The sequence below is a fragment of the Schistocerca gregaria genome, chromosome 4 (assembly GCF_023897955.1).
Source record: "Schistocerca gregaria isolate iqSchGreg1 chromosome 4, iqSchGreg1.2, whole genome shotgun sequence".
NCBI classification, from domain to species: domain Eukaryota; kingdom Metazoa; phylum Arthropoda; class Insecta; order Orthoptera; family Acrididae; genus Schistocerca; species Schistocerca gregaria.
In genome coordinates, this window is record NC_064923.1 from 213,623,279 (window position 1) to 213,649,611 (window position 26,333).

Below are 26,333 nucleotides of genomic sequence, written 5' to 3' on the forward strand. Positions count from 1 at the left end.
TATGAGCTGTACAGCGTACAGCGCCATCTGTTAGCAGCTTTTGTAACTATTGTTTCAAACTGCTGTATAAACTTCTTACAGCTTTCACAATAAACATACCGTTTACTGCATTCCTCTATCGATCTTTGTTTTCGAGATACTTAATTTTGAAATCAGGGAGCCCTTTTCTGGACACCCTGTAGAAAAGAAACTGATGAAAGTAGAGAATATATGTGGAGCAACAAACAGATGTCAAAAAAATGAAGCAAGGAAGGAAACAAGACAGAAATTTTATGAGACAATGGCAGCTCCAATGCTCCTTTGCGAAAGTGATGCGTGGCTTATATACAAACGTCAAGAAAGTCGTATACAAGTATCGGCGATGAGGTTTGTAACAACAATAAAGAAATAGGTGCCCAGGAACTAACAGATTCAGAAATTCGGAAATTAGTGAAGAGCTGAATGTATATAACATCCTCAAAAATGGTTCAAATGGCTCTGAGCACTTGGGGACTTAACCTCTAAGGTCATCAGTCCCCTAGAACTTAGAACTACTTAAACCTAACTAACCTAAGGACATCACACACATCCATGCCTGAATCAGGATTCGAACCTGTGACCGTAGCGGTCGCGCGGTTCCAGACTGAAGCGCCTAGAACCGCTCGGCCACACCGGCTGGCTAGTTGCGTGTATGCTCATTAAAGGAAATTATTATTAAGTTTGGTTTTGTTAACAATGTTTCTCTTTTAAAAGTGTATTCGATCACTCCTCAGTGCGAGGATACTACAGCAAGCCGAGCTGGGTTGCCCAGCGGTCTGTGGCACCTTGCCACAGTTGGCGCGGCTCGCCCCATCGGAGGTTCGAGTCCTCCCTTGGGCACTGGCGTGTGTGTTTTCCTTAGTGTACGTTAGTTAGAGTTAGATGAAGTAGTGTGTAAGCGTAGGGACCTATGAACTCAATAGTTTGGTCCCATAGAACTTGCCGCAAATTTCCCAATTTCCTACAGCAAGCCTGTTACATTTGACTGCACAAAAAGTGGCTGAAATCTCAATTACCCACCATGTTACGCAAGAGTCAGTCACGGTATGGGGTGTACAGATCCGCCAATAAAAATAAAGTACTTATAATTATGATTACAGCAGCAGAATTAGGAGCTCTTTGACACTTAGCATAAGAATGCACTTTCTAAAAACAAGCAAAAAATTGCACTATGTCATGCTTAGCACTACTAGTGAAAGCGCTTAATTTCGTACTGTGGAGTCAAGAGCGATAAGAGCGTGTAAATATCGGCAGCTGCAACACTGGTATAGTCGATGGTCTAACATGCAAGGTTTGACTCTTATCTGACGTAGTGCAATTTTTCTGCGTTGCTTCGTTATTTTGTGTAGTTTGTAGGAATCACGAAATTAACAGAACGAAAAGTTCACCAATCTTATTAAGATATTTTCGGCCCTCAAAAGACACAGCATGTGGTTTCTTTGCCCGTCTAAATCCCCTCAAGGACGGTCAACATTCTGCCACCTCTACCCAGACAGCTAGGTTTCCGTTCCAAAGGTCAGTAAGAATTCTTGGCGCTGAGTCACACCACTTTCCTGGCTTTGTTCGGTTCGGTTCGTTTCATTTCTGCCCACACTTTTTCAGTAGGATGCTGTAGAAGGATAGCGATGGAGAAGAGAAATCTCATTCTGTTCTGCAAACCACTCCTGCACCATGGCTGAGATGTGTATTGTATAGGAGATTACTCGATGAGCCGTGGCTAGCTCATGCTATGCGTTTGATTAATTTTAGTTGCTATTCTGTGTTTAGTCTCCCTCAGTTATCGCGATTATGCTGTTATCTTATCTTTCCGTGGGTGGCAGTCGCAGTGTGTATCGATATTCGCACATTGGACTACCCTTGGCCTGGCGCTTGGGTGCGATTTGTTGGTCGGTTGGCGTGGAGCAGCGAGAAAATCTCCGCGTTGCATTGTTTGGCTGGGCCCGCTGATGGCCTCTATGCAGCGTCGGAGTGTGTGGTGCTGTTCCCATTGCTACGAGAATCGTGGCTCACCTATCCTGGACATGAAAGTTCAGTTTTGACATAATCTACCAGCAAGTCACGACTGTTCATACCGTGTCGTTCGGAGTTCGTTGTCGGCTGTTGGGATATTCCCGTGAGCAACGACGTGTGTTTTCATGTTGGCAAATTTTAGCCACCCTCCGGTGGAGATTAACTGTACTTAGTTGTTTGAATTGAAGTGCACCAGCGGAATCTCTTGCCTTGTGGCTGTTAACATTCCAGTTACTTGCCCTGGCCCTGACATACATTTCTCATCGTGTTGTCGCTGTCCAGCACAGTGTGTAGTTTGACAGCTAAATACCGTCTACGTTGTTCCATTGAACTCCCTATTGTATGCCGGTCGCGTGAAGCGGAGCTTATCTTGTCGGTGGGTCCGTTGACTGTCTGTCGGTTGGGTTATCATCGGATTGACAATGGTTGGGCCGACTGCCTGTCTCACCTAAGCGTGTTAGTGCTTGAATTCCAGGCCGACCCTCAGAACTTCTGAGCGCCCTTGGGTGTTCTGCATTTTATTGTTTGCTTTGTTGTTTGTACTTCTCTGGCTTCTAGCCGATTTTTAGATTAAGGTTGTTTTTCCCTTAAGGCGTCATATGGTTTTGACCTTTAGCCTTATTTTACGAACTGTTTCACGCAAAGCCTTTGGCATTTTTAAAATTAATGTTATTGAGTCTTAAGTGTTGGGCCTTCTGCCTAATTAAGGAACTGTTTTAAGATAAGGCTTTAACTTTCAAATTTCTGATTTTTGTTGAGCTTTAAGTTATTGCCTTTCAGCCGTTTTTAAATTAAAGTGGTCTTGCCCGTAAGGCACGAGATTGTAAGGCACATTCTGCCGCTAATTAAGTTCCAAAACTAAAGCTGTATTTTTTCTTTATTTTTTCTTGGCTTTTGTAATGTTTGATCAAATAAAAGGTTGTATGTTCGAGTGTAACTGACAGCCTCCTACTTTGATCCCTCTCCACAACTTCAACTACCTGTCCTGTCCTGCGGGTTTAGCAGGGCTTCTCACTCACTCTGAACATGGTTTTTCTCCCTGATTGTTTCATTGATGGTAGAATAATATTCGTCGTAATTAGGTTACATGGGCAGTATCAAATGGACTATTTATGCTGTGAAGGATCAAAGTCGACGGTAACACATCCAGCTGCAAACTCCCACTATCGAACGGCCTTCGCGTTGTGACTTTTGGATGTATTTGGTGTCGACACTGGGCACCTTGCGGACTGTATACCCCTTCCGAACTATCATTCGCCGATTACAGTATCGATTCGTTCGAAAATATCACGTTCCGCCAGCCACGATAAATACTGTCTTCGGTAAATGCTAACCCATATAGTCGAAGATCATCACGGGCTTCTCGATGGCCGCACGATTGCTTCGTAGTCCGGTCTCCCGAAGCCGGCGTCGATCCTTATCCACCGACCCGCGAAACGAAGAAGCATGTTTCAACTGTTTCGCGTTTAAATAATTATTTTACTGTGGCTTGTTGATAAGTCCATTGTCTAAACATTGTTGTTACAGAATGAGATTACTTCTGCCAGTATCCGTCTCCTACCTTCCAAACTTTACAGAAGCTCTCCTGCGAACCTTGCAGATGGTAGAGCACTTGCCCGCGAAAGGCAAAGGTCCCGAGTTCGAGTCTCGGTCGGGCACACAGTTTTAATCTGCCAGGAAGTTTCATATCAGCGCACACTCCGCTGCAGAGTGAAAATCTCATTCTGGAAACAGCCCCCAGGCTGTGACTAAGCCATGTCTCCGCTATATCCTTTCTTTCAAGAGTGCTAGTTCTGCAAGGTTCGCAGGAGAGCTTCTGTAAAGTTTGGAAGGTAGAAGACGGATACTGGCAGAAGTAAAGTTGTGAGTAGCGGGCGTGAGTCGTGCTTCGGTAGCTCAGATGTTAGAGCACTTGCCCGCGAAAGGCAAAGGTCCCGAGTTCGAGTCTCGGTCGGGCACACAGTTTTAATCTGCCAGGAAGTTTCAAGTTTCATTGTTGTTACACTCTCAAGTCCAGTTCTACCACGTCTACTGGGTTCTCCAGTATGTCAGTATGTCCCTTACTGTGTGGTATTAATGACACTTGATGAATAATTCTCAAATATTACGTGAAACAGAGATAGTAAATTAAAGTTTTCCACTCCAGGGAGTTCAAATGGTTCTGAGCACTATGGAACTTAACATCTGAGTTCATTAGTCCCCTAGAACTTAGAACTACTTAAACCTAACTAACTTAAGACATCACACACATCCATGCCTGAGTCAGGATTCGAACCTGCGACCGTACGGGTCGCGCGGTTCCAGACTGAAGCGCCTAGAACCGCTACGTCACATTGGCCGGCCAGGGATTTCATTCTCCATCAGAAGTGACTGATTTACAGGTAAAATTCAATCGCATAATCGCATGTTTTGTAAGGAATCAGCTGCACATTATTGAACGTACTACGGTTCTCAAACAGCAAATTGTTGAACCAGAAGGGTGAGAGAAATGATGGATATCCGTATGGATTCGAACATGAGACACTTCACATATAAATCCTGCGCCGTGTTTATTCAGCACTTATCTTTTCGGTTAACACGCTCTATACCGATAAATAATGCCAGCACAACCTATTTGCAGAAAAATTTTTGCGCGTTCGTGGAACAGATCTGGATTAGGTGCTACCTGTTGAAGAAATTTTCAGTTCTTTAAGTTATTTGTTACCTCATTTTACTGTTATTATTAGGTATTGTATCCTCTTCTGCATGTTTACAAGGTAAACAGAAAAATTGGAAAAATGTAACGTGCTGCGTTTCATTCGCGTCAGTGCTGCACGAGACTTTTATTCTGGCTGCGATCACCACTGGCCATTTTTGTGCTTCAAGTGTACGCTACTGTCGTAAGCAACAGTGTGGATAAATTTACTGATGAAGAGCTGCCTGAAATGTTTCTTGTGTATACGTTTATTGAAAAATAAGTAAAGGGAACAGCGGTACATCGATGGCGCCTGGGAAGAACCGTTACTTCTGCGTAATGAGGGTCCTGTATTACACGTTTTTCACTGACTTGAAGATATTTTTACAGAAACAAAGTAAGTGAGGTAACAAACAATAATCGATAATTACATTTCTGCCTGTAAAAACGCGCCAGAGCCCAAGGTTACTCAAAATATTCTTGAAGGAAATCCGCAGTTTTGTCGTTAGAGTTCTGGATAGGCCTGTAAAAGGAGCGGAATACTAAACACATTAGTGTGCCTCTCCAATCGCAGATCGTGAGTGAAAACCAGACCGCTGGTGAGAAGAAAGACTTGCAATTTCTATACAAGAAATGAAAAATTGCTGTCGTACCCAATCAGGTCCTTTTTCAGTAAGTCTACCAACGTTCAGTCACCGACGGTACGCACATGTTTCGTATAATTAACTGAATAATAGTGAAAAACAGAAATACACCAGTATTTCCACAGTAAGTGCATGAGTATTACAATCCCATTGTGTGAGACAAGGAGCCGTGCGGGTAGCCGCGTGGCCTATGGCGTCTTATCACGGTCCTCGCGGTCTGAGGCATCATGTCACGTCCGCGCGGCTACCCCCGTCGGAGGTTCGATTCCTCCCTCGGGCATGGGTGTGTGTGTCGTCCTTAGTGTAAATTAGTTTAAGTTAAGTAGTGTGTAAGCTTAGGGACCGATGACCTCAGCAGTTTGGTCCTATAAGCCCTTGCCACAAATTTCCAAATTTTGTGAGACAGTGGATAAACACGAGCTTGCGTTGCCTTGTTCAGAAACAAATAGTGACGTGATATTTAAAAAATCACACTTTATGGTGCAGACGCAAGAAAACCTCACTCTTCAAGACATATGGAATACGAATTGCCAAAAAGGTGAGACCCTCACTTTACAAGATTAAATTACCCGTGAGTAATAGTTTTGTCTATTTTGCAAATAGCGATTCCGTGTTAAGTATTTTATTTGACACGTTTCTATTACTGAAATCTCTAATTACTACATCTCGTTTTGCTTAAAATTAATTTCGTACTCTTTTATGTTGATGCCATACGGTTCAGGTATTTTTGTTTCCGCACTGTTTTGCAACTGCTACAAGGTAGCGACGTAGGGTTCTGACATTAATGCTGAGATATATGATGCGTGAGTGGATTGACCAGCTGTCTACGGTTTTACTAATACGATACACAGACCAGAGCTACAGTTACCACCTCCCTTACACGCTAGTATGGGCTGAGCCTAAGCCAACTTGCCAGCTGCTCATAAATTACAGGCCGGCATTCATATTTATTCGTAGGTATAGAGTTTAGCTTGCAGAAATACGGAATGTACAAAGGACTAAAACAGTCTCCTGAATTCTTACACAATACTGTAGAAAAAATACTAAAAAAAAATCCCGTAAACGAACGTCCGCAAAATTGAGCTATGAGGCATTTTATCTGTCTCGAAAATGCCAGAGCACTTCCGTGAGACGTACTTAGTCCTCTGAAAACCGTACAATGGCCATCCATAATATTCCGAAACTAATTTTATTCCTGCTGCGTAAGTGACGTCAGCACAGTAACTAGGGTGCCAGCAACAACCACGGTCTAACATAACAGTCGCGACACTGCGTCTTGTTTTTTGTTGCCTCCAGAGGTAGCAGCTCCCCATACGGCCACCAAGCGTCGCTTCTGAATAAGATATCGGACGTGTGTGCATACTAGCGTTTATACTGATTTGTAACGAACTTTTTACTGTAAAGAGTGCATGTAGTATCGTGAAAATCAACAATAACTAAAAAATTATGCCCCATTTGTGATGTTTAGTTTCCTAAAGACTCTGTGAGATACAGAACGGTAGATAACAAGACGTACAGAACTTTACTGATTATTGTCGTTTTCCATTAACAACAAAAACTTGTTAGTAAACACCAGAAGACCTGACCTTTTATAGAAAGGCGTCGTATGTCAATAGGTTTGTTATCTACACTGAATGTGGAACGTAGAAACCTCTAAGGAATGTAACACTAACCTCCGACCAAACAGGCCTTGGAAGCCTCAACGGTTCCGACCGGCCGCCGTGTCATCCTCAGCCCACAGGCGTCACTGGATGCGCATATAGGAAGAGGTCTGAGGTTTGGCCTCACGTGGTATAACTACTCACCGTGAAATAAATCTCGTACTTTCCACTCTTTCCCAAAATTCAGCTGGCAGTCAGAATACTGCTTACCTATATTGACACCGCTAACAAGGAAGAAGGGCAGCTGACAGCTTAGGTCCAGCAGCACAGGGAAGATGACGTTGCCTGCTAAAGCAGTGATTCGGCCGAACATCATGGTCAGGCTGACAGCCGTGGTCCTGTAATAGAGAAACGACCAAGTTCTAACTGACAGAAGATAAAATCCATTGAAGTAGTGATTGGGTAGAATTCTTGATAGCATATGGGAATTACTTTAAGGGTCCTTGAGGGATGTTTCCTCAACGAGAAAAACAAAAATAAATTCACATTAGTAAAGTATTTTCGATTATAACTGAAAGAACGTTGTACAGTGGCACGACTTAGCTGTACGTGCATAGAAATTTTTCACGATGTTGTCGACTTACAGAAACTGACAAAAACGATCAAAATGGCCTTATCTTGGTTCGGTATACAAAGGAAATTGCTGTGTCGTGGGGTACCCATCCCCCCATGTGGTGGAGTGACATTACTAAGTTTCCGTGGTACAGTGACATAGCGTTTCTGTATTTGAAATATCCTTCCGTATAGCTCAACCACTAATAAGCATTCATAAGACAGAAGTTGTATGAACGTGTGGGCTATTTTTGTTGGACTACCTCTCTATGCGTCACGACATCGATTTCAACTAGTGCATCTAGAACAAAATTCTGGGGTTCCAATATTTGAATTTTAACCTGATCACGGCTTTAATAGATTGAAAACATGTGACTATAAACTCAGAGTAGTTGATAACATCGAATCGAGTAACTTTTGCCACGTAAGGAAACTCGGAAATGCGCAATGCACTATTAAAACCATTAACTAAATGCCATTAATTTGTTAAGATAAAAAGCGGCACAACAAAAACAGCATGGAAGGGACATAGTCAATATATGATGCTACAAGACGCTGTGTTTTTAATGATATCTAAATGTATTTTTAAAGTTCTGTTAATTTACAGAGAGTAGGGATGAACTTCTGTTCCAAGAAGTCGGTAAACAGCTGTAAAGTTATTGGTAACTGAAAAACAATTAAATTTTAGATATTATTCTTTCTATTAATATAATTTTTGCCGCAAATGAACGAAATATATGCCTTTGTGGTCACAAAATATTTACTTATTGAAAGAGATGATTGGTTTGCCGTCTCGAAAATTCCTCAATGATTGTTGTAGCCTGTAACATTCTAACAGTGATTACATTCGTGTACTCGTTGCTGATTGGCCGTCGTTTTGTGGCTGCAGCTCCAAAATATGGATTTCCGGCATTTGGTTATGGTGAAAATCTTGTTCTATTTAACATCCTCTATCATGCTCTGATCTTAGTGTTCTGCTCGTTAATCCGAAGATCGGTTTGCTACAGCTCTCCTTGCTAGTGTATTCTATGCAAGCCTATTCATCTCCACGTAACTATTGGAACATACAACCAATTGTACTAGCTTACTACATACAATGCTTGGCTTCCCTCTATAATTTTAACCCCCCTCCACTTCGTTAAATCAAGTTATCAAATTATGCCGTATCTTTCTCTTCAGTTCTATTAATTACCTCATCATTACTTATCCGATATACCTATCTGATATTCAGCACTCCCCTGTAGCACCACCTTTCAAAAGCTTCTATTCTCTTCTTGATCACTATGTTTCACTTCCTCACCTTCCAAAAACAGTCCCTAACATTTAAATTCGCATTTCTACTGCCAGTCAGCATTTTATGTATTCCCTACTTCAACCACAGTCAGTAATTTTCCTGCCCAAATAAACATCATCACCTAATTTTAAAGTCTTGTTTCCAAATCTCATTCCCTCTGCACCGTTGGATTTAATTCGACTTCGTTCATTACATTTGTTGTATTTCTGTTGATGTAGCCCTTATAATCAGCTTTCTAGACTATCCATTACGTACAACAGCTATTCCACGTCATCTGCCCTCTTCCAGAATTACATTGTCAATGGAAAACCTCAAACTTTTTATTTCTTGTTCCTAAACTCTACTTCCATTCAACAATTTCTTCTTGGTTTCCTTCATGATTGCTCATTGCACACATTAAATAACATCAGATACCGATTCACCAATTTCTTCTTGGTTTTCTTCATGATTGCTCACACATTAAATAACATCAGATACACGACACAATACTGTCACACTCTCTTCGTATCTACCACTTCTTTTGTTTGTAACTCGATACTTAAATGAAGCCTGGATTTTGCACAAGTTGAAAATTCCTCAACGCTACCTGTATTTTATACCTCAATTTGCAGAAATTAAAAGAGTATGTTATAAATTAGTATTGGAGGGAATCGTTGAGGGTAAAAGTCGTAGAGAGAGACCAAGAGATAAATACAGTAAGCAGATTCAGAAGGATGTAGGTTGTAGTAGTTACTCGGAGATGAAGAAGCTTGCACAGTATGGAGTAGCATGGAGAGCTGCATCAAACCAGTCTCAGGACTGAAGACCACAACAACAACATGTTCCAAATTTAAAAGAGTATAGTCCAGTCAAGATGAATACTCAAGACAAACAAAAACAACAACAAAATTATAATGTAATGTAAAATTAAATCAAGTGATGTTAAGGAATTAGATTAAGTAATGATACACTTAAAGTAGTAGATGAGTTTTCTACTCGGGCAGTAAAATAACTAATAATGGCCGAAGAAGAAAAAGTATGAAATGTAGACTGGCAATGTCAAGAAAAGCGTTTCTGAACAAGAGACATTTGTTAACATCGAATCAAGATTAAGGTGTTAGGAAGTTTGTTCTGAAAGGATTTGTACGGAGTGCAGCCATGTACGAAAGTAAAAAAATGGATGATAAACAGTTGAGACAAGAAGGAGAATGAGGTTTTTGAAATGGGGTGCTACAGGTGAATGTTGAAGATTAGATCGATGGGTCGTGTATTTAATAAGGAGTTGCTGAACAGAATTGGAGAGAAGAAAAATTTGTGGCTCAACCTGATTAGAAGAATGAATCGGTTGATAGGACACACTCTGAGACATCAAGAAATCTCCAGTTTAGTACTGGAAGGAAGTATATTGGGAGATAAATATCGTAGAGGGAGACCAAGAGATTAATACAATAAGCAGATTCAGAAGGATGTTAGTTGCAGTAGTTCACAGGAGAAAGGGAGGCTTGCACACGATAGCGTAGTATGGAGGGATGCATCAAACCAGTCTTCATACTAAAGACAACAGCAAAAAAATTCCATTCGAGCTTCCTCTGAATCCAAAAAGGCTGTAAACGCAGAGTAGCTATTCTCCAACCTAAGTCGAAGCGTCACTATTGCTTTGCATGTTCTTATATTTCTGAAGAACCGTAATTGATAGTCCCCAAGGTCGACTTCTACAGGCCTTTACATTGTTTTATATTTAATTCGAATCAGTATTTTACCACCACCACTTACTAAACAGATAGTTTGGTAACATTCATACCTGTTGGTATCTGCCTTCTTTTTAACTGAAACCTTACGTTCTTATTGAAGTCTGGGATCATTTCAGCTGTCTTATATATCCTGCATAATAGGTGGTATGGTTTTGTCACGGCTTGTTCTCCCTAGGACCTCAGTAGCTCTGACGGAATATCGCCTACTCCTTGTGTGGACTTAGGTCCTTCACTACTCTCTTTGCGATATACCATCTCCCACGTCACCTTCATCCGCTTCCTCTTCCATTTCTACACTATTGTCTTCTTTCTTCCGTTGTATAGCCTTCTACATAGTCCTCCCTCCTTTTAGCTGTTCCTCCTTTGCTTTGTAACGGACTACCATTATAGCTCTTAATATTCGTACAGGTGCTTCTCCTATATCCAACGGTGAATTTTCCTATACGCGTCGTCTACCTTTCTCATAGTCATTCAGGAATCTACAGGTTTGTATTTTTCCTTTAGCCATTACTGTTTCGCCATTTTGAAAGTTTCTCAGTCTCACTTTTTAGACATCTGTGTTCTTTTGCACGCTTCATTTGACGTATTTTAAATCTTTTCTTTTCATTTAAAGGACAGAGAATATTATTCGACAGTGGCCTCTTCAATGTAAGCATTTTGGCTATCACCCCTTTTGATTAGAGAAACCATATAAAATCAGAGTTAGGGTTTTAAACCCATTCCTTCCGAACATCTAAACACCTATACCACGTCCCATGGCATTAGGCTAGATTCAGTGTATTGCTACTTACCTGAACATGGCAAAGTCGTCTTAACAAATTACGCCACTGCCGTCGGTCTTCTCTACTTCCTGTTACGGACGGCGTACCTTAGAGAGGTGGGGAATATGGTGACGACGACACCCATCATGCAGGTGGAGCAGATGCCGACGAGCGCCAGGTACAGCGACAGCATGGCCAGCGTCAGCTCGGCGTTGGTAGACCACTGGACGCCGATGCCGAACGCTCCGCTCGAGAAGAAGCAGATCACTGCAAGACACACACAGCTTGTCAGCTCAGTCTAATCCCAAAACATAGAACTGTGGCTAATGGCTAAAAACCACCGGCTGAGCAAACGTCTGAACGTTCGCGCTGGCCGGTGTCGTACTCACTCATTAGAGTCCGGTAGCCCAGCCAGTTGACGAACTGGCCCGCGCAGCTGTAGCCCAGTGCCAACACCGCGCCCACGATGATGGAGTTGATGTACAAGCGGCTGTTGGACACTGTCTGAAAAATTACAGTAACTGCTTTACTCGGTGTGCTGAGTCTGAGGTGTTGTGCAAAATGACGTGCCTCCATCATCTTAATACCAAAGATACCCTGCACAACCCGCCTTTGTATCCGAGGTCGCTAACGCGCGCCTCCGTGGTAGCGTTCGACTCGGAGATAAGCCGGTTCGAATCCTGATGTTAGATGATTTTTCGCTGCCGGTTTGTGGCCGGCGAGCTGAGGAGAGGTGGTGGCGTGAAGTTCGTAGTCACCAGTCTTTGCTAATATCCTGGGTTAAATTCCAAAACTGTCCCCAGTGTCTCTTGAAGAGAATGTGATACTGTTGGTGGTGATCTGCTTATGTGATGGGGACGCTAAGCCCTGGGGCCCTCTTCGTGCCCTTCGAGAGGATTAGGCTATGTGCCGGCTCCAGTTTTCAAACTCTCCCTTCTCATATCATCTCCAGCACGAATATGACTCTACAAATGCACTTCCATTACAGCCACCTACACTTAAATGATAAACCTACATACAAAGCTCTCATACTTCGCAACGGAAAGGTGCATGAAAGAGTGAAGGATAGGAAAAATCTTTCCAATCATCCGGTTAAACCTGTCCTTTGAATTCTCCCAGCTATTAATGCCTTACTACTTTACTTTTCACCTGGAGAGAAATTCATTCAAAGGTCAATTATTCCTCAAGCACCATTCATGAACCGTAAGTACACACTGACGTTGGAGCTTCACCGCTAAACTTATATTTTTACCTCAACATAGACTGTAGATGGTTAAATAACCAAACCAGCGTCATACATAAAATTATCCTTTTTGGATTATTTCTAATACGAATGAAATTTTACAGTGCCTTAGCTTTTAATATGTTGTTGTTGTTGTTGTTGTTGTCTTCAGTCCTGAGACTGGTTTGATGCAGCTCTCCATGCTACTCTATCCTGTGCAAGCTGCTTCATCTCCCAGTACCTACTGCAACCTACATCCTTCTGAATCTGCTTACTGTATTCATCTCTTGGTCTCCCTCTATGATTTTTACCCTCCACGCTGCCCTCCAATGCTAAATTTGTGATCCCTTGATGCCTCAGGACATATCCTACCAACCGATCCCTTCTTCTAGTCAAGTTGTGCCACAAACTTCTCTTCTCCCCAATCCTATTCAATACCTCCTCATTAGTTACGTGATCTATCCCCCTTATCTTCAGCATTCTTCTGTAGCACCACATTTCGAAAGCTTCTATTCTCTTCTTGTCCAGACTAGTTATAGTCCATGTTTCACTTCCATACATGGCTACATACAAATACTTTCAGAAACGACTTCCTGACATTTAAATCTACATTCGATGTTAACAAATTTCTCTTCTTCAGAAACGCTTTCCTTGCCATTGCCAGTCTACATTTTATATCCTCTCTACTTCGACCATCATCAGATATTTTACTTCCTAAATAGCAAAACTCCTTTACTACTTTAAGTGTCTCATTTCCTAATCTAATTCCCTCAGCATCACCCGATTTACTTTGACTACATTCCATTATCCTCGTTTTGCTTTTGTTAATGTTCATCTTATATCCTCCTTTCAAGACACTGTCTATTCCGTTCAACTGCTCTTCCAAGTCCTTTGCCGTCTCTGACAGAATTACAATGTCATCGGCGAACCTCAAAGTTTTTACTTCGTCTCCATGAATTTTAATACCTACTCCAAATTTTTCTTTTGTTTCCTTTACTGCTTGCTCAATATACAGATTTAATAACATCGGGGAGAGGCTACAACCCTGTCTCACTCCTTTCCCAACCACTGCTTCCCTTTCATGCCCCTCGACTCTTATGACTACCATCTGGTTTCTATACAAATTGTAAATAGCCTTTCGCTCCCTGTATTTTACCCCTGCCACCTTTAGAATTTGAAAAAGAGTATTCCAGTCAACATTGTCACAAAGCTTTCTCTAAGTCTACAAATGCTAGAAACCTAGGTTTGCCTTTTCTTAATCTTTCTTCTAAGATAAGTCGTAAGGTCAGTATTGCCTCACGTGTTCCAACATTTCGACGGAATCCAAACTGATCCTCCCCGAGGTCCGCATCTACCAGTTTTTCCATTCGTCTGTAAAGAATTCGCGTTAGTATTTTGCAGCCGTGGCTTATTAAACTGATAGTTCGGTAATTTTCACATCTGTCAGCACCTGCTTTCTTTGGGATTGGAATTATTATATTCTTCTTGAAGTCTGAGGGTATTTCGCCTGTCTCATACATCTTGCTCACCAGCTGGTAAAGTTTTGTCAGGACTGGTTCTCCCAAGGCCGTCAGTAGTTCTAATGGAATGTTGTCTACTCCGGGGGCCTTGTTTCGACTCAGGTCTTTCAGTGCTCTGTCAAACTCTTCACGCAGTATCGTATCTCCCATTTCGTCTTCATCTACATCCTCTTCCATTTCCATAATATTGTCCTCAAGTACATCGCCCTTGTATTAACCTTCTATATACTCCTTCCACCTTTCTGCCTTCCCTTCTTTGCTTAGAACTGGGTTGCCATCTGAGCTCTTGATATTCATAGAAGTGGTTCTCTTCTCTCCAAAGGTCTCTTTAATTTTCCTGTAGGCAGTATCTATCTTACCTCTAGTGAGATAAGCTTCTGCATCCTTACATTTGTCCTCTAGCCATCCCTGTTTAGCCATTTTGCACTTCCTGTCGATCTCATTTTTGAGACGTTTGTATTCCTTTTTGCCTGCTTCATTTACTGCATTTTTATATTTTCTCCTTTCATCAATTAAATTCAATATTTCTTCTGTTACCCAAGGATTTCTAGCAGCCCTCGTCTTTGTACCTACTTTATCCTCTGCTGCCTTCACTACTTCATCCCTCAGAGCTACCCATTCTTCTTCTACTGTATTTCTTTCCCCTATTCCTGTCAATTGTTCCCTTATGCTCTCCCTGAAACTCTGTACAACTTCTGGTTCTTTCAGTTTATCCAGGTCCCATCTCCTTAATTTCCCACATTTTTGCAGTTTCTTCAGTTTTAATCTGCAGGTCATAACCAATAGATTGTGGTCAGAGTCCACATCTGCCCCTGGAAATGTCTTACAACTTAAAACCTGGTTCCTAAATCTCTGTCTTACCATTATATAATTTATCTGATACTTTTTAGTATCTCCAGGGTTCTTCCACGTATACAACCTTCTTTCATGATTCTTAAACCAAGTGTTAGCTATGATTAAGTTGTGCTCTGTGCAAAATTCTACTAGGCGGCTTCCTCTTTCATTTCTTAGCCCCAATCCATATTCACCTATTATGTTTCCTTCCCTCCCTTTTCCTACACTCGAATTCCAGTCACCCATTACTATTAAATTTTCGTCTCCCTTCACTATCTGAATAATTTCTTTTATTTCATCGTACATTTCTTCAATTTTTTCATCATCTGCAGAGCTAGTTGGCATATAAACTTGTACTACTGTAGTAGGTGTGGGCTTCGTATCTATCTTGGCCACAATAATGCGTTCACTATGCTGTTTGTAGTAGCTTACCCGCATTCCTATTTTCCTATTCATTATTAAACCTACTCCTGCATTCCCCCTATTTGATTTTGTGTTTATAACCCTGTAGTCACCTGACCAGAAGTCTTGTTCCTCCTGCCACCGAACTTCACTAATTCCCACTATATCTAACTTCAACCTATCCATTTCCCTTTTTAAATTTTCTAACCTACCTGCCCGTTTAAGGGATCTGACATTCCACGCTCCGATCCGTAGAACGCCAGTTTTCTTTCTCCTGATAACGACATCCTCCTGAGTAGTCCCCGCCCGGAGATCCGAATGGGGGACTATTTTACCTCCGGAATATTTTACCCAAGAGGATGCCATCATCATTTAGTCATACAGTACAGCTGCATGTCCTCGGGAAAAATTACGGCTGTAGTTTCCCCTTGCTTTCAGCCGTTCGCAGTACCAGCACAGCAAGGCCGTTTTGGTTAAAGTTGCAAGGCCAGATCAGTCAATCATCCAGACTGTTGCCCCTGCAACTACTGAAAAGGCTGCTGCCCCTCTTCAGGAACCACACGTTTGTCTGGCCTCTCAACAGATACCCCTCCGATGTAGTTGCACCTACGGTACGGCCATCTGTATCGCTGAGGCACGCAAGCCTCCCCACCAACGGCAAGGTCCATGGTTCATGGGGGGGAGCTTTTAATATCGCCCGCTGAAAATAGTGATATGTTACGGAGTAAAGGCATTTCATGCGACATGAGACATGTTTTCCATCCCTTTTTGCGGAAGAAGCTGGTCGTCCAATTTCGTAGCTGTTCTTCAGATTTTACAAATGAATTCGTTGCATGCAGTCGTAAATACTCTACCACAGTAAATTTGTGCAAAGGGGGGATATTTCATTGTGGCAAACAACAACTAGTATTTATTATCGCCAAAAGATGTTACGGTTCCGAAACTCTTTCGAATGACAAATTATCACAGACTCTTAAGACGCTGAATGAAAACTGAGAAAGTTAGAAAGTTTTTTAGGGCAGCGATCTAGATCTACATCTATCTACATCTACATACATACTCCGCAATCCACCATACGGTGCATGGCGGAGGTTACCTCGTACCACAACTAGCATCTTCTCTCCCTGTTCCACTCCCAAACAGAACGAGGGAAAAATGACTGCCTATATGCCTCTGTACGAGCCCTAATCTCTCTTATCTTATCTCTGTGGTCTTTCCGCGAAATGTAAGTCGGCGGCAGTAAAATTGTACTGCAGTCAGCCTCAAATACTGGTTCTCTAAGTTTCCTCAGTAGCGTTTGAAGAAAAAAACGTCTCCTTTCCTCTAGAGACTCCCTCCCGAGTTCCTGAAGCATTTCCGTAACACTCGAGTGATGATCAAACCTACCAGTAAGAAATCTAGCAGCCCGCCTCCGAATTGCTTCTATGTCCTCCCTCAATCCGACCTGCTAGGGATCTCAAACGCTCGAGCAGTACTCAAGAATAGGTCGTATTAGTGTTTTATAAGCGGTCTCCTTTACAGATGAACCACATCTTCCCAAAATTCTACGTATGAACCGAGGATGACTATCCACCTTCGCCACAACTGCCATTACATGCTTGTCCCACTTCGTATCGCTCTGCAATGTTACGCCCAAATATTTAATCGACGTAAAAGTGTCAAGCGCTACACTACTTATGGAGTTTCAAACATTACGGGATTCTTTTTCCTATTCATCTGCATTAATTTACATTTATCTATATTTAGAGTTAGCTGCCATTCTTTACACCAATCACAAATCCTGTCCAAGTCATCTTGTATCCTCCTACAGTACCTCAACGACGACACTTTCTCGTACACCACAGAATCATCAGCAAACAGCCGCACATTGCTATCCACCCTGGCCAAAAGATCATTTATGTAGATAGAAAACACTCACCATCGAGGTAAAACAATAAACTGGTAGCCAAGATCGCAAGAATTCTTTTTATTCCATGATTACCGGTTTCGGCAAAACTGAAGCCGACATCATCGGATCATAGGACACACACAGGTTACAGCATCAAGGCAAACAGTGGTGATATTAATAGTTGCCTATTACTAACGGGCCTTACAAAATTATCGTAAATAGCTTGCGCTTGTATGTGATGGAGACTTAACATTTATAATATCATCTCTCTTGGACGCCTATGAGCTATTTACGACAATATTGTAAGGACTGCGTGTTATAGGCAGCTATTAATATCACCATTGTTTCCCTTGTATGTGTCGTAAGATCCGATGATGGCGGCTTTAGTTTCGCTGAAACCAGTAATCATGGAATAAAAAGAATTCCGGCGATCTTGGTTACCGGTTTATTGTTTTCAAAGTTAGAAAGAAACAGACCCATCAGTGTGGAAGTCCCAGTGTGAACATTTATCTATGGATAAAGAGATATAACGAACAAAACTGAACAAATTGTGCTCCTTACAAAATGTAGAATACACAGAGAGAGAAGGGACTATTATTAACACATATACATATACAAACAGCTAAAGATGTTACAGAAATGATTGTGACCAGTATGTTCGTTGATATTCCTCGGATATGCAATGTACGACTTGAGACTTGGCAGTTTATCGTTTGCTACTCATCGCACTATCACTATATTTTATTGATTCTGTAGCAAACGACACTACCGTCGGATTTTTACTTTGACGTTGGCTTACCAACGATTTCAGCCTATTTGACTTCTGAAGATAACAGTTTAAACTACCGAAACCGTTAAAGTGAACCAAATAAAGGTTTTCTTGTGCAGATGACTACTGACTTTTCGTCTTAGTTGAAATTTATCGTGTAATATATTTCAGGTGCAGCATCTTTCCTTTGCGTTTCTTTAAATTTTGCTTTCTTGGGATAAGACGTGTGTTATAGATGATTTTGTCCATCTACAAACTTAAGTGGAACATCACACAAAAGAAAATTGTACGATACTGTCAATAACGCCACCCCCCCTCTGCCCCTGGTGGCATAGATTACCTTATAACATCTTCCACTGTCAAAGCCAGTTTGGCCCGTGATGTTGCAGTAGAATGACTATAAATGCAAAGATGTTGTCTATCGGTGTTAAGCTTATTTTACCGAATTCACTGCTTCATTGTAATGTACCTTTCTCTATTTCATCGTACATTGCATTCTTGCACTACTGATCTGATGATGGAGAACTCAAAACCCGTCAGGAGACCTTAAAATAAAATCTGGCAACAAAATTAAGTTTATTATCATTTCTTTTAAGTTTCTCATCTTCGTTCATACGCAGTACCATAGCTCAGAATTTGCTATAAGTAACCAGACAGAATTTTGGTTTGAAATATCCTTATCATTCAAGTACGATATGACATCTGGTGTGAGCACACATATCTCTGTAACACCAAATGATCTTGCTCCACAGGAAATAACGGACACGCATACATACACAACATACAATGATGAGCCAGCACATCACGACCACTGTTTAATTGCGTGGAGGTTCACCTTTGGAAAGCAAGACAACAACGAATCCATGTGCCATGGAATACATAACTCCTTGGCAGATTTACGGACATATGTGCCACCACATGTCATTTCTCCTGATTTATGGGCGGCTGTTTTGCGTGTTTGGCGCTCACACATGATGGCTGTAAGTATGTAAAGGGCAATTTGGGACAGTACACGAACTGCGTACTGCAAGCAAACTGCTCCTGTTACTGATGATCGATCTCCCCTCCGGTAAGAGCTTGAACCTCTACTAAATGTTCGCTGCTAGCAACTGTCTTGGAATCAGGTAAATAATCCGATACTAGCGACTTACGCGGTGGAAAACTACACTAAAATGTAAACTCCCTTAACATGATCTAAAAAATACGCTAACTCTTATTCCAAAAATAAAGAGCACTATAAGAAACAGCTAAATGATCAGATACTGTTCACTTTTTCTCAGAAGTAATTTAGGATACCGCTAAGCCAAATGATATGTACAAACTGTGTGCAACAGATAGACTGCACCTGTTGATCTTCGCTCTGGTAGGAGGCGGGAGCTAAATTTGATTAGTGACGGCAGTAAGTCAGCCTCCTGCATTTTGACAAATTATGCAGATAAATTAAATGTGGAAGTATTTTTTCATTTGAATATCCATCATACCTTGCACCAGAACGGTTCAAATTCCGAAGTATTGCCGACTCCAACTGTAGCTTAACCTGTACGTTGGGTCAGTAGTCACGGTAAGCTGATAAATAATACAGAACAAAATGTGGAAATATTTAATTTTTGGGGGCCTATTATGCCTTACATGAAGTGGGCTACGAAGATCGAACTTCACTTGTTGCCATGTGCACATTATCCTGTAAGTTAGCTCAGTAGCATTCACATACTATCCACCTGTGATTCGGTAAATAACACGTATAATCTGTATGTGGAAATAATTGATTTGGGATCCGTTCTGCTTTGCATTAAGTGGAGCATGTGTGTTTTGATAAATAACATAGAAAATTTAGCTGCAGATATATGTAATTGGTTGTCCTTTCTGTCTTGCACCAAGTGGGATACAAATATCTAAGTTTACTGTTTAGTCAAGTTTGCCACAAACTTTAAATTGGATCATCAAGTGAGACACTTGTTCTGAAGATTTAGATTTGGATAAATTTAATTTGGTGATCATTTGTGCCCTGCACCAACTGGGTACAAAGATTGAACTTTACTATTTTGTCTTGTGCACTGTAACCTTCAATACAGAGCAGTAGTGCTAATAAGTGAGCCACATGTATTTCGATAAATAATACTGGCAGTTTAGGTGGTGACATGTATAATTTGAGGTTCTAATGTTCCTTGCAGAAAATGGGGTTCATTGGTCGAACTACTATTGACGCCAAGTGAAGTGGCATGTATATTTTGATAATACAGAAAATTTAGACGTGAAAAAGGAGTGCTTGTGTATATCTGTGTGTGTGTGTGTGTGTGTGTGTGTGTGTGTGTGTGTGTGTGTGTGTCTGTGTTCTGTTGATAAAACATCCTGCCACTCTACTTGCCACAAACTGCTATAGATGTATACGTTGACACCACCTCTACATGAGAATATCATGACCCACTCGTATCATGACCCACCCAAGTAGGTGCTGTGTTGTTACAGTGAAAAATACTCAGAGTTTCAGCTGTTGTAACGTGATGAATCGATTTAGAAGAGATAGGGGATCCAGTGTTAGAATCGGAATTTATAAGAGCTTTGGAGAACTTACGGTCAAATAAGGCAGAAGGGATGGATAACATTCCATCAGAATTTCTAAAATAATTAGGGGAAGTGGCAACAAAACGACTATTCAGGTGGTGTGTAGAGTATATGAGTCTGGCGACATACCATCTGATTTTCGGAAAAGCATCATCCACACAATTCCGAAGGCGGCAAGAGCTGACAAGTGCGAGAATTATCGCACAATCAGCTTAACAGCTCATGCATCGAAGCTGCTTACAAGAATAATATACAGAAGAATGGAAAAGAAAATTAAGAATGCGCTAGGTGACGACCATTTTGGCTTTAGGAAAAGTAAAGGCACGAGAGAGGCAATTCTGACGATACGGCTAATAATGGAAGCAAGGCTAAAGAAAAATCAAGACACGTTCATAGGATTTGTCGACCTGGAAAAAGCGTTCGACAATATAAAATGGTGCAAGCTGTTCAAGATTCTGAAAAAAGTTGGGGTAAGCTATAGGGAGAGACAGGTCATATACAATATGTACAACAACCAAGAGGGAATAATAAGAGTGGACGATCAAGAACGAAGTGCTCGTATTAAGAAGGGAGTAAGACAAGGCTGTAGCCTTTCGCCCATACTCTTCAATCTGTACATCGAGGAAGTAATGATGGAAATAAAAGAAAGGTTCAGGAGTGGAATTAAAACACAAGGTGAAATGATATCAATGATACGATTCGCTGATGACATTGCTATCCTGACTGAAAGTGAAGAAGAATTAAATGATCTGCTGAACGGAATGAACAGTCTAATGAGTACACAGTATGGTTTGAGAGTAAATCGGAGAAAGACGAAGGTAATGAGAAGTAGTAGAAATGAGAACAACGAGAAACTTAACATCAGGATTGATGGTCACGAAGTCGACAAAGTTAAGGAATTCTGCTACCTAGGCAGTAAAATAACCAATGACGGACGGAGCAAGGAGGACATCAAAAGCAGACTCGCTATGGCAAAAAAGGCATTTCTGGCCAAGAGAAGTCTACTAATATCAAATACCGTCCTTAATTTGAGGAAGAAATTTCTGAGGATGTACGTCTGGAGTATAGCATTGTATGGTAGTGAAACATGGACTGTGGGAAAACCGGAACAGAAGAGAATCGAAGCCTTTGAGATGTGGTGCTATAGACGAATGTTGAAAATTAGGTGGACTGATAAGGTAAGGAATGAGGAGGTGCTATAGACGAATGTTGAAATTTAGGTGGACTGATAAGGTAAGGAATGAGGAGGTTCTACGCAGAATCGGAAAGGAAAGGAATATGTGGAAAACACTGATAAGGAGAAGGGACAGGTTGATAGGACATCTGCTAAGACATGAGGGAATGACTTCCATGGTACTAGAGGGAGCTGTAGAGGGCAAAAACTGTAGAGGAAGACAGAGATTGGAATACGTCAAGCAAATAATTGAGGACGTAGGTTGCAAGTGCTACTCTGAGATTAAGAGGTTAGCACAGGGGAGGAATTCGTGGCGGGCCGCATCAAACCAGTCAGTAGACTGATGACCCAAAAAAAAGGGAAGGTTTAGTAGACAGATGTATCTCATTGTATATAAAAAAATTACTTACAAAACAGGCAGAGGAAAAAGCTTTTTGAAGATCAGAAATTTCGCACATCTGCAAGGAAGGCTGCAGGCGAACAGATGTTAAACACAGTGATCATACTCATTCTTGAGTCAGGTTGCGTGGATCAGTACATGATAGCTCTAATTCTAGCTATAGACCCGTTTTTATGGAGTCCGTTGTGTTTCGCAACATAACGAACCAAAATGCTCATTTTATAATTATAAACCTTTGTGAATGACTGGAAGAAACTGACAACAGCAAGTGAAAATAAATGCAGGCCTTGTTTCTACCATTGCGTTAAACATGGGAAAATACAAAACATTCATTACATTTATCACATTGGGATGACGGTATAAATTTCTATTTATACACTATATCAACTTTAAAACCTGACGACTTAGAAACAACAAGAGTTACCAGACTAATATTATAATTTAAACAGGCATGTTTCCATACGCGTGTCTAACTCGCGAATCAGCTCTATTGGATGAAAGTTGCCGCCAGTTGCAGCATTCAAAAGTTTGATGACCAGGAAACAACATTCAAAGATTTGGAATATTAAAGAGCATGCAAAGTGTGGACGTTATTTGAACGCAGAGCATTAGGAGATTACTTTGTCTTGTATTTGAATACAGATGTCTTGTTTCTGCCTGATGAGTTTCTAAATTTCCGCGCACTATCTTAAACGAACTGAATCCAGCCGATTCTATGACTTTACCTTAATTATCATGAGATGGTCTGCTGAAATGTAATGATGTAAAATACCAGCTTGTTGTAGATATAGAAAAACCAAGAATCAACAAGCCACAAGTTCCGAAGAAGCTGATTTCCGCATTATGTGAAACAAATATGTTATTCGCTGCCAGTCTCTGAACAATAAACTTTCCACCGAGAAAAATTCGCCGGGTATTGTCATTCTACCAAACAACCTGAAAGAAACCGTATATCCATATTAATTATGAGAAATGTTTTATTGCAAAAAAATGTGAATAATGCGTGAAAAATGAGTGATACAAAGCTAGTAATGTGCTCTGAAGGTAGATATGGAGACACTGCTCTGATTGCGAGACCCAATTTCAAAAACAATGTAGTATTTAATGAAAATTAGGTTGCTACTGAATTAAGTCAACTTAGCATAGTTTTTGATAGACGTACAGATACATATTGCCAATTGTACACATTTCTGTACGCAGCTTGTTGATTTTAATCACTGGGCATGTGTTGCAGAAAGACCAGATGTGTAAAAAAAATTTACGCAGGCGCGGTTAGCCTAATATATCAGGTAACTACATCAGATATTTACGATGTTAATAAAATTGATATGATTAGGGGTTTGACACAACAGCTTACCCAGAAAACAACATTTATAATATCCCAAATCTCCATGAAAGGAATTCGTAGGACTGAGAGCAAAAATATACGTCCAGATAATAATCCAGCCTGCAAGCAACTGAGCAACGGAGTGAGTCTGCGAGAAATTCAAAACGCCTAATTGTTAGATAGGCTGAAGATCTTCACATGTCCACCGTCTTGCGGTCAGATCCTCTTAGTTTCTAAGAGGATCTAAATATTATATCACTACCGTGACATCTATGATTGATGTACATAAATGGTGTAAACCATCGATTCCCTAAAAGAATTAGTGGTTGGTACGAATAAACTTTTCCTTCTGCAACCCTTAGCTTAAATACGGCAGGATCCGAATTGCACAACTATGTAAGACAGCTGCAGGACACGATAATATTACTGTGCAAACAATTAGATCCCTCGTCGATCCACTACCGCCCAGAATAATAGATGTTTTTGAGCAGTCTCTTAGCTCCAGCACCTTCCCAACAGCCTGGAAGTAGGAACTCATCAAACATGATCCAAAACTGAATCTGGCAAATAACCCTCCGACTACAGGCCCATTTGCTTTCTACTAGGATTGTCTGTAAGTCTTCAGAACGTAGTTAAAGATCAGCTTACTAATTACTTAAACCCAAGTAAACTTTTAGAAGAGTACCAGTCAGGTTTCCGGGGAAATCATAGAATAACGACTGTTCTTACTGAAACGTCCGTATCGATTTCTTTGCAAGCTTATCGTAGGTCCAAAGAGTATGCGCTCGGTCCAGAGGAGTTATTTGAGCGGCAGGCTTTTAAACAGGCTGTATTGCGTAGTTGTGGTCTTTCTTGGAGGTCTCAGAGCGAAGGAGAGAGGGCGCTGATCGAGAACGATGAGAGCGGACAGCACCGCGATAGTTGTAAAGGAGACAGCTGTACAGAGAGAGGGGAGCGCAGTACACTGGACTGATGCGCCAGCCGGTGGAAATGTTGGTATCTAGAGGATGTACAAAGCAAGCTGCTGTGACTGAGTTGGTGTTTGAACTTTTTCTGGTGAGAGGACGTGTCATTCAAATTGTGGAGTTTTTTGACCGTTGAACTGTCGGACCTTTTGATAGAATTATTTGGTGCCCAAGGGCTTCTGCTGAGGAGATGAATCTGCTGACAAGGTGAACCTTGTTCTTCAATGTTTGCGGGTTTAGTTGACACAGTTGGGTCATTATGTGACACGTCGCCGGCTTGAGATTTTTCAGCTAACCAAAGACGTTGCCGACATTCAGATTTTCAGTTAACCAAAGACGTTGCCGACATTTCATCCTTAATTGATACTGTGCAGGGTTTCACTCGTCTTAGCAAGTTTGCATACCTAGAAGCTGGCCCCGCAGGGTTTGGAGGATCCTTTGAAGGCATATTATTAACTTGACGTTTTCCTGTTGTAGGTGTTTATACATCGGGATTGACGTTACACTAGAGACATTGTGAAGAAGTGGGCTGGGTTCGTGTCCCACGGTGGTGTGCAACCTACAGGCCGTGAGCCAGCGGCTATATTGATGCTGTTCCAGGGTAGCTTCAGAGCACTACTGTATTAGTGGAGGGTTCAGAAGGGCGAAGAAATTAATTTTATTTGTTAATATAAAGTTATTCAAGTTTAAGAGTTCAGTCGAGAGAAGTGTTTGTAGTCTGAATGAGTTAACTTCTTGGTTTTTGAATTGCATCATTCTTGCGATTTGGAAGTAACTCAAGGTGTTGACCGTAGAGATGTTTTTGGATAGCAAGGGTCTACGACCAAATGGGATCCACGAAGCCGCGGTGCCCGATGTCTAAGTTATTGGTGCTATCCTCCAGGGACAGAATTGCCTTTTGATTGGCCACGTTATACTACTTTCAAGACAATTTTGGAAGAGGGATTTCACGGTATCGAGATATGTGCCAAGTGGAAATCAAACTTTTTTTATGATTTAAGGAAGAATCGCGTTATTTGTGAAAATTTTGAAAGACAATGTATGCCTTTGTAAGCATATTGGTAAGATAAATGGTATGTTGCATAATAAAGGGCATTTCTACACCACCATCACCATTATAATCCTGCGTTCAAGTGTGACGCGTTCAAACGGTAGCTTCCTAAATGCCGCTCTTGTCAAAGGCAGGTTCCACTGATAAAAATAACTGACGAACTGAAACAAGCGTTGGATCAATAAGAGGCACGCGACTGTTATGTCCTTTCTCTCTCTCTTTTTTTATTATTTTTAAGGGGTTTCAGCGAAGCTTTCGTCACTGTCAATTCTGACATTCTACTTGCTAAACGCACAAGTCAAATTTTTCGTCACGTGCCTTACGATGGTCTTGTTTATACATTAAGTCTCGCAAGCAGTACATAGCTTTCGATAAAAAAAGGAAGATGAATGGATGTGGTAGTAGGGGTCCCACGAGAATCAGTGCTGGGCCCATTACATTTCTCAGTACATTTTAGTGATTTGGCGACTACTTCCTTCCAATTGCAAATATGATTTATATGCTTTTGATTTTCAGTTATATCTTCGGCCATTTAGCATCTGAATGCATATTTTCTTGTTTTATCAGTATGGTGCGCGCTGAAAATTAGTTTGAAACTTAAGCCGTTTAATATGCGATCATTCTCAGTGGCTCACAAAAGAATTATTACCCTTAGTACAGGGTGTCTCTACCACTCTTACCGCTAAACTTCAGAGAAATAACTATTTTTCTTCTACATCAGTTACACTTCTGTGGAAACACAACTACAGTCTGCAAGGTATCAGTGTCACGTCGTTCACTACAGATACTGTAAATAAAATATAATATTTTCCCTCTAACATGAAAAAAAAGTAGAATCATTTACATTCCCCATATGTGACTGTGGGGATCCTATT

General features: G+C 41.1%; 1 protein-coding gene across 1 annotated transcript in view; it reads right to left on the reverse strand.

The window, feature by feature from the left end:
* LOC126266783 (synaptic vesicle glycoprotein 2C-like) overlaps window positions 1-26,333 on the reverse strand; it is a 329,005-nt gene that overhangs the window by 17,004 nt on the left and 285,668 nt on the right. Inside the window, exons 10-11 of the mRNA XM_049971322.1 lie at window positions 11,452-11,611; window positions 7,218-7,345 (exon numbers count right to left, since the gene is read on the reverse strand). Coding sequence (XP_049827279.1) covers window positions 7,218-7,345; window positions 11,452-11,611 — 288 coding nt within the window. The remainder of the gene's footprint in view (window positions 1-7,217; window positions 7,346-11,451; window positions 11,612-26,333) is intronic.